Source organism: Canis lupus, chromosome 5 (assembly GCF_003254725.2).
Source record: "Canis lupus dingo isolate Sandy chromosome 5, ASM325472v2, whole genome shotgun sequence".
Lineage (NCBI taxonomy): Eukaryota > Metazoa > Chordata > Mammalia > Carnivora > Canidae > Canis > Canis lupus.
The window spans coordinates 16765389-16774423 of record NC_064247.1 but is presented as its reverse complement, the minus strand read 5'-3'; the positions used below and the strand labels follow the sequence as shown (position 1 = coordinate 16774423).

The 9035-nt window shown below is 52.4% G+C and overlaps 1 protein-coding gene across 1 annotated transcript; it reads right to left on the bottom strand.

Annotated features, from left to right (window-relative positions):
* Positions 1-5352: 5352 nt before the first annotated feature.
* On the bottom strand, positions 5353-7904 carry APOA4 (apolipoprotein A4). Its single transcript, XM_025465416.3, has 3 exons — positions 7735-7904; positions 7244-7370; positions 5353-6488 (listed from the first exon to the last, which is right to left on the bottom strand). The coding sequence occupies exons 1-3, from the start codon at positions 7781-7783 to the stop codon at positions 5510-5512; spliced, it is 1155 nt and encodes a 384-aa protein (XP_025321201.1). The 5' UTR covers positions 7784-7904; the 3' UTR covers positions 5353-5509.
* Between the last annotated feature and the right edge of the window lie 1131 nt (positions 7905-9035).

Sequence of the window (9035 nt, the reverse complement as noted above, 5' to 3'; positions counted from 1 at the left end):
TAAATATATTACATTGATCAAACAAGAACAGGATATTATAAAAGAACATTCACAGAATTTTAAAAATCCTCTTGCAAAATAAACATGTGATTGCAGAACCAAACAACTGAATAGAGGGTGAAGAAATCTCTCAGAAAGGAGAGCGTTACAGAGCAGGAAGACATAAGAGAAAAGATAGAATTAATTAAAAGGCTTTTCCAGAAATTTCCTGTCGTTGGAAGAGATAAAGAAAAGGCCATGCAATCAGCTTGTAGAAAATTCAGCATTATCTGGTAAAGATGAATATATCCATGCTGTACAACTGAGCATGAGACAAAGATTCATTAAACGAATTGATTTATTCAACAAATATTAATTATGAACCTACTAAGTTCTAGCCATTGTGCTAAGATTGCTCACCCCAAGGCAGCAGTGCAGTATGGCACATCTCTGGCTCAGTTTTGTCCTCAAGGTTTGCGGTTCCATGCAAGGAGTGTCTGAGTAGATTTCCTGTGGGCAGATCATATATATAAAGGTTTTATAATTATTCTGTGGTTCAAAAGAGTTATAAAAATACCACCAAAGCCATATTGAGAAAGAACAAGCTTAATTTTAATGATCTTTAACAGGGCTGTTCCAAGATAAAATCCATTCTTTGGGAGATGGTAAGTTGGCTGCCAGTACAGGATTCATTCACTCAACAGCTGAGTGGTGACCGTGTGCCAGGCACTGTGCGAAGCATGTGTATTAGTTGGCTATTCTGCATAACAAATCACCCCAAAACTTAACATCTTATGATCTCTCACAGTTCCTGTGGGTGTGTGCCTAGGCTGTGTGGTTCTGGTTCAGGATCTGTCATGAGGTTGCAGGTAGGATGTTGGCTGGGGCTGTAGTCATTCTAAGGCCTGACCCGGCATTTGTTTCCAACGTGGCTCACTCATGTGGCTGGCAAGGAGGGGCTGCTCTTCCTCCCTGTGTGGTCCTCTCCACGGGGCTGCTTGAGTGTCCTCACAAAAGAGTAGCTGTCTTCCCTCAGAGTCAAGGATCCAAGGGAGATCCAAGGCACCAACAGTACCCTCCCTTTCTGACCACCCATAGGAGTCATACACCATGACTGCCACAGTAGCCTATTGATCACACAGGTCAGCTCTCTGGCTATGAGAGAGACCATGCAGGGCATGAACCAGAGAGGAGGATCGATCCTGGAGCCATTGGGGAGGCTGGGTACCACAATCTATATACACAATTATGGGCAAAGGAATGGGATACCTGTTAACGTAGAGTTGTGTGTGTGCATTAGCAATGGTGTCAAAGGGTTGGACAGAGAGGAGCACGTGGGTGGCTCAGTGATTGTCTGCCCCAGGGTGTGATCCCAGGGTCCTGGGATCGAGTTCCACATCAGGCTCCCCGCAGAGAGCCTGCTTTTCCCTCTGCCTATGTCTCTGCGTTTTTGTGTGTCTCTCATGAATTAATGATAAAATCTTTTTAAAAATTGAACAGAGACAAGGTGATTCCCTCCAAGCCTTATGGCCTGTGATCTTGTACATAGGTCCTAGCTCATACCTCAGAGCCAGTTGCTCAAATCCTCATCCCTCCGATGTGAGCAATGCTGGAGTCTCTCTCTCTCTTTTTTTAAAGAATGTTGTTTTTTATTTTTTCCACTCAGTTTAAGTCCCAGAGATCTACTCAATTTGTTTTTTTATTGGAGTTCAATTTGCCAACATATAGCATATCACCCAGTGCTCATCCCGTCAATTGCCCCCCTCAGTGCCCATCACCCAGTCACCCCAACCCCCCGCCCACCACCCTTTCCACTGCCCCTTGTTCGTTTCCCAGAGTTAGGAGTCTCTCATGTTCTGTCTCCCTCCCTGATATTTCCCACTCATTTTCTCTCCTTTCCCCTTTAATCCCCTTCACTATTTTTTATATTCCCCAAATGAATGAGACCATATAATGTTTGTCCTTCTCTGATTGATTTATTTCACTCAGCATAATACCCTCCAGTTCCATCCACGTCAAAGCAAATGGTGGGTATTTGTCATTTCTAATGGCTGAGGAATATTCCATTTACGTAGACCACAGCTTCTTTATCCATTCATCTTTCAATGGACACCAAGGCTCCTTCCACAGGCTATTGTGGACATTGCTGCTATAAACATTGGGGTGCAGATGTCCTGCTGTTTCACTGCATCTGTATTTTTGGGATAAATGCCCAGCAGTGCAATTGCTGGGTCATAGGGCAGTTCTATTTTTAACTCTTTGAAGAACCTCCACACAGTTTTCCAGAGGGGCTGCACCAGTTCACATTCCCACCAACAGGAATGCTGGAGTCTCTAACTGTGCTCCTCCATCACTAGCTGCTTATTGTCACACAGCGAGATAACCATGGTTCTGTCCTCCATGCTCTGAGACACAGAAGTCCCCAGATAACCCCACACTAGTTGTTTCTCTCCCCAGAGCATGCCATTGCCTGTGCTCCCCACCCTAGGAACACAGGGTGTCCTATGATAACACCGGGAAAACACAGCATCCCCATACAGGAGCTGCTTTCAACCGAGCTGGGGTAATTCCTCTACAGCAGCAAGGCCCTGGGGTACAGGAGGAGAACAGGCCCCCAGAACCTTCCTTTGCCTTGTTTTCTTTCTTCTCCCTAATCAGGGCAGTTCCATACACCAGACACCTCAGGGGTACTGACCCCTTTGAATTTTTCAGATGACTTCTGACCTTCGAGCTTTTGGGATGAGTGCAGATGTGTGGCTAGTGTCTCGGCCTAGCACTGGCACGTCAGTGCTGGCTGACACTCCTTTGGGGAAACTAACCGGTGCCTGTAGAGGAGTCCAGGTCCCCTGAGAAGCTAGAAGTAACTGGGGGAGCTTCAGGCTTGAGATTGGGCTGGGCTCTGGGAGTCCTCCTCAGGGAAATATTGGTGTAGGGATACATCAAGGACCAGGAAACACTCCCTATCCTACACTGCTGGGGCCCCTAAGTATATGGTTCTTCTGGGTTTAAGTGCTTTGGTCTTGCTACGTGGTAAAGACTGGATCCTGGAGTAGTTCTGAATTACCACACAATCCAGCAATTCCAATTCTGGATATGTACACAGGAAATTGAAAGCAGGGACTTGAGATATTTCTACACATAACAGCATTGTTCCCAATGGACAAAGGATGGAAACAACCCAAGAGTCCATCGGTGGATGAATGGATATACAGAATGTGGCCTATACATACAGTGGAATATTATAGAGCCTATAAAAAGGATATTTTGGTAAAGGCTACAGCATGGGCGAACCTTGAAAACATCATGCTACATGAAAAAAGCCAGACACAAAAGGGTAAATAATCTCTCATGGAAGGCAGACTTGGGTGCCCACCATCACTTGATAAGTGAGCAATTCCCCAAACAAAGCAAGGGAGATTCAGAGTCTGGGCAGCCAAAAGCCATGGCATCACCGACAGATCTCTGCCAGGTCAGGGACCCAGGAGACGGGGGACCAGGTGAGAAACCTTGGTGTAGGAGGGAAAAGGCATTCCTCATTCCTCCCTCCTCACCTAATGGGATTAAGGCCATGACAGGACCAGACACTAAGGTCTCCAGGAGTCCCAGAGGCAGTGTGCTTAGCCAGGGGCGCTCAGAGGAGGTCTGGGAATATCCCTGAAGCTTCCAGATCCACTCAGAAATCTGCTCACTCTCTGCCCTGCTTCCTTTTAGTACCTTGTTCTAGTTGGCCCTTGCCCAAAGCCATCCAGTAAACCTCCAAGTGCATGGTGGGTTGTCAAGGTATCTTTACAGGTAGGTTCCTGCCGTGCTAGGAGGCCAGGTGTGCAGGAGGCAGCAGCTGCCTTACTGACCCAGGGTGTGAGAGTGAGAGCACCTAGGGCCGGGAGGGACGCTGGGGTCTGCATTTGACCAGTTCTGGTGGCCTCATGTTATAGGATGTAGAATCTGGTGCAGAGGGGAAGAGGAGTGAGCACGGAGGGGACACCCCTTACTTTTCCCAGGCATCTGTTGTGCCATGGCCGCAGCCACAGCCGTGTGTGAACAGTTGTTGCACGTGGACCTAGCTTGATTTTGTGCTGAGTGTTTAACATGCACTGTTTCATCAAACACTGCAAAACTCTGTGGGTTGAGCGCCTCTGTTATCCCTAGTTTCCAAAACAGGTCAACTCATCTGCCCCAAATCATCCAGTAGTGAGTAGAAAAGCCAAGATCCAAACTCAGGTTTACCTGGTTCCCAAGCATAATCCTGAGCAGTTGCTCAGGCTGACACCAGGAGCAGAGTGGCCTGGGCCTGTGGGCCCCCGTCCTGGAGCCACTGTGTGAGGGAGGCATGGAGGGATAAAGAGATGGAGGTCCCAGAACATACTCCCTGGGCCTTGCCCCACTAGGGCATGTTCTGGGTGTCCTTAAGGAAAACCCTAAAAAGCCTGCACCCCACTCTGGGAAGGAAAGGGGTGCTCAGCTGGACTTGCAGACTTAGCAGTAACGACTAAAATGTCGAGTCATTTGGGACAAAACTTGAGTTGGCTCTTCTTTGGGGCTCCTTCCTTGAGGAGGTCTCTGAATCTCTGAGGGTTGGGGGAGAAACCACTCCAGCTGCCCACAGCTGGCTGTGCTGAGACTGTTTCGAGTCCAACCCCTCTCTCCCTGCCCCCTACCCCTCTCTCCCTGGCTGGCAACCTCGGCCCTAAACATGCCAACCCCTTCACACGATGCTCCTAGGCAGAGCATCCCAGGACCCTGCACCTGCTCCACCCTACCTCCCAGGCCTCATCCCTATCTCTAGGTTACATTCCAGAACTCTGGATACCATGGGATTAACAGTCAAGGAATTTCTGAAATAAGCATGGGTCAAGTCTATAATGGGCGTGGGATAGGGGGGAATAAACAAAAATTCACATATAAAAACAAATCAAGTTAAAGGCACAGAAGAGCTTATGGAAGGAGGGACAGTCTCCCCATTGCCACGAGCTCTTGAAAGCCAGGCACCAGGTCAGGCCCACCTCCGCGGCTCCCGCAGACTGAAGCACTGTGTCAGACCCATGGCCCACAAGAGCTCTTTGGCTCATTGCCCGCTGCCTACAACAGTGACGTGCACGCTGAGGGCATTTGATAAACGTTTGTGGGCTGAGTGAGTGTAACTGGGCTGCGTCTTTTGTCTTTGGGTAACACGTGACATCTTTTTCCACCTCCCTTAGAGCACCCTCTAGACCCCCATCAGCACACCCTGCCCTCGGCCCTCCTGCAATCTCATCTCCCCAGCCCTGGTGTCCCTTCAAGTATCCCCCCTGCACCTGCTAAGCTTTGCTGAGCAGTGGTTTTGCACCCCCTCGAGTGCACCGAGTGAGAAGTCCCCTCGCAACCACACTGGACTAGTTTCTTAGCAGCTTTATTGAGTAGTGAGAGGTAGTCTCATTTTCCACCGGACATACGTCCTCAAGCTTGTGCCAGAACTGCCTTGGGGCAGACAGACAGACAGGTGGCCGGGCCGGGCAGGTGTCCATGGTAGGCCGTGAGCACCATGGACAGCTCAGCTCTCTAAAGGGACGGCGCTCTGCTCCTGCTCCTGCTTGGGGAGGGCCACAGGCGTGTCCTGGCTCTCTTTCTCCTGGAGGGTGCTGAAAAAAGAGTTGACCTTGTCCCTCAGATCCTTCTCCAGGAAGCTCAGGTGGTCTTCCATATCCCCCGCATAGGGGCCCAGCTTCTGCCTAAGCTCCTCTACCTGCTGCAGCAGGGCTTTGTTGAAGGTCTCGCCGTAGGGCCCCACGTTGCGGCGGAACTCCTCCACCTGCTGGTCCAGGCGGCTGCTCAGCTCGGCCAGAGACTTGTGCAGCCCCGCGGTGTTGTCCTTCAGCTTGCCACGCACGTCCTCAGCCACGGGCGCCAGCCTCTGCCGCAGCTCTTCGGCGTTGGCTGAGATCTTGGCCTTGAGCTCCTCGGCGTTCTTCTTCATCTGGAAGGCCAGCCCCTCGAGCTGGTGGTTGAGCTTCTCCTGGACATCCTGCGCGTAGGGCGCCAGGCTGCGGCGCAGCTCCTCCACGTTCTGGTCGATCTTGACCTTGAGCTCGTCGGTGTAGGGAGTGAGGTGCCCCTTGAGCTCCTCCACGTTCTGGTCGATCTTGGCCTTTAGCTCATCGGCGAAGGGGGTCAGGGAGGAGTGCAGGTCGTCCACGTTCTGGCGCAGCGCGCTCTGCATGCGCTGCGCGTGCGATGTCAGTTGGTTGCGCAGCTGCTCCGCGTGGGTGTTGACCTGGGTGCGCAGCTCCTCCGCGTACGGCCCGAAGCGCTGCTGCAGCTCGCGCATGTTGTCCCCGATCTTCTGGCTCACCTCGCTGGCGTGGGGCAGCAGCCGGGCCCGCAGCTCCTCCAGTTCCTTCTGAATCTCTTCCTTCAGCTTCTCCGAGTCTTTGCTCAGGCGTTCGTGCAGCTCCGTGGCAAAGGGCACGAGCTTCTTCTGCAGGTTATCGGTGTAGGTGTTCACTTGCCCCATCTTGTCCTGGAAGAGGGCACTGCAGGGGAAGGACACAAGGGGGCCCCCCGTTACCCTTGGCATCACAGGTCGGGACCTTGTCCCTTGTGCGGGGCTCACCTCCTACACACCTGCCTGAGACAGGTGAGTGTTCGGGGGTACTGAGTTCACGGGTAGATCACAGTTTGGGAGAGTGGATGTAATAGACTAAGTTATTACCTTGTATCTCTGACTGTCCCCTGACTCTGAGTCACTACCCACCTCCAGTAGTTTGCTTTCTGCCCCACCCCACCCCCCCAAAGTAAAAAGGGCAGACGTCAAAGTCCATCCCAGCTCAAGTGTGCAGTGACATAGATCACATTCATTAATACAGCGTTATGCTCTGGACCTCTTCCAGTCTTTCGGGGATTCAAAATACTGGTTTCCCTGCACTTGCCCACCCTCAGAGGCTGCCCAAATATCCCCACTTGCCTCCCCATGATTTCACAGGGGCCCACCCTTCTGGAATGCTCCCATGAATTTCTCTCCCTCCCTTTTTCTATGACTCTCAATGCTGAGATGTGGCCCTTGGTCACACTCTGGAAATTTCAAGCAGGAAAATTCCTTAGGGATTATTAGTCCAACCCCTCGAGTGCAAATGTAGATCTCAGATCTGGAGAGGTCAGGGTCACTGGGTGAGTTAGTGGCAGGGCAATAGGTACTCTAAGATCGGGTCTCCTGCCTCTGAGCTCGGCCCTCACCAAGGCACTGCGTGGTCTTTAAGAAGCCCCACCACCCAAGTTGTGCCACTCTTACTTGAGCTGCTGGGTGAGCTCAGACTGCTGGAGATGTTCCACAGCTTCCTTGGCATTGTTGCTCAGCTGACTGAAGTAGTCCCACACTACAGTGGCCACCTGGTCGGCACTGACCTCAGCCCGGGCACCTAGGCAGAAACAGAGAGTGATTCATGAGGACTTACCTCCTTCCTGGCCACTCTGCATTGACCCTGAGCTGCAGACTGGCTGATGGTGGGCAAACCCCACCACCCATCTCCCCCTCTGCTTACCTAGTTGAAAGTCACAGGGGCATATAAAAGGGTTGGCACCAGTGCCAGTGGGCAGAGCATCCTGAAGAGGCCAGCCCTCCTATGAACCGAGTGGCAAGTGGGCAGCAGCCTTCTGCATCCAGCTGCGGGATGAAGGCATTTGGAACCTTCCTCTTGCCTGAGCTCTGGACTCTCACCCTGCCCGCACATGGAGCACATGGAGTCTGCCCAAAGGCCCCTTCCAAAGCCAGCTTCTACTCACCGGTGATGGCCACCAGGGACAGGGTCAGAACCACAGCCTTCAGGAACATCCTGGGCTTCTCACTGGGCTGGAGAAGCCTCGCGCTGCACTGGATCTTTCTGGAATCAGATGGGACCAGAGAGCCAGAACCTGTGCTGCTGTCAGAACTGACTCAATCTCAGAGCCAGCCAGACATATAAACCCCATCCCAGGCTGCCTTCCTGCCTCTTTCCCCAATGTGACTCCACGTTGGAAGGTGACACATTCCCAGGAGGCCTCTTGGACTTTCGTGACCCAGGACAACGTGGCAGCAGTCAGAAGAAGCTGTTCTGTGTGTATGCCCCACCCTGTATGGAAGGGAGGGTGGGGAGCCAGGAGCTGTGGGAGAAAGGAGGCCTAGGGAAACCCTGAGCTAGGGACTAATGCCCCAGAGGCCCTGCTGGCAATTCTGGGTCTGAGCCAGATTGGGGTGGGGGGCAAAGTTCACATCTCCTGTGTCTGCCCCAGGGAAGAGAGCCCTCCTCTCACTCCATCCCCCATGCAGACTCTGTCTCAGAGCACCAGACCATGGACTGGGACACCTAGGGCCACCATCAGGGATGACAAGCTGAAATCCAGAGCTCTGTCAAAGTGTGCCCAGGAAGCAGGGGCTCTTGCAAGCCGTTGGGCAGATTGGTGGAGTGGGCAGGGTCCTGTATTGTAAGTGGGCTTCCTGTCCCACCACTGCCAAGCTGTGTCACCTGGGCCTTGTGATTCAGCTTGGCCTCACTTGGAGCCTCAGTGTCTCCTTTGAAACATGGGGTTGCTGAGCTTATGTAAATGAGATATTGCTCGTGGCATGAATAGCATAATGCCTGGTGCAGAGAAAGCACTACCAAGTAGTTGCTGTTGTTAATAATAATAGTGCTTTCCTGACTTGGACCATGGCAGGAGGTCCAGTAAAATGCTCACCCCTCCAGTGAGAGTTGGCAGGGTCAGGCCAGCCCTCTGGGGCTCCCAGGGAGGGAGGGGCACAACTCAGGGAGAACCGCTGGCCTGGGGCCTGATTCCTGCCCCCAGCCCGGCCACACCCTGGGCAGGAGCAGTCAGCCTATGCTGAATCGCAGGACCTGAGCCTCTTGGGGGACATCTCCCTGGGGGATGTGGGCGGGGGCCAGGAGGTCTTCTACAGGATTTCTCACCTTCTCTACAAATGAGCTCGTACACACAGTCACAGAAAGCTGCCCACCAAGAAGAGAACGCAGCCTGGTCAGCATGGGTCCCTCTGCTGGACCAGAGCCCCCGCACTGACTACCAGACGAATCCCGTCCTACTGCACTGGG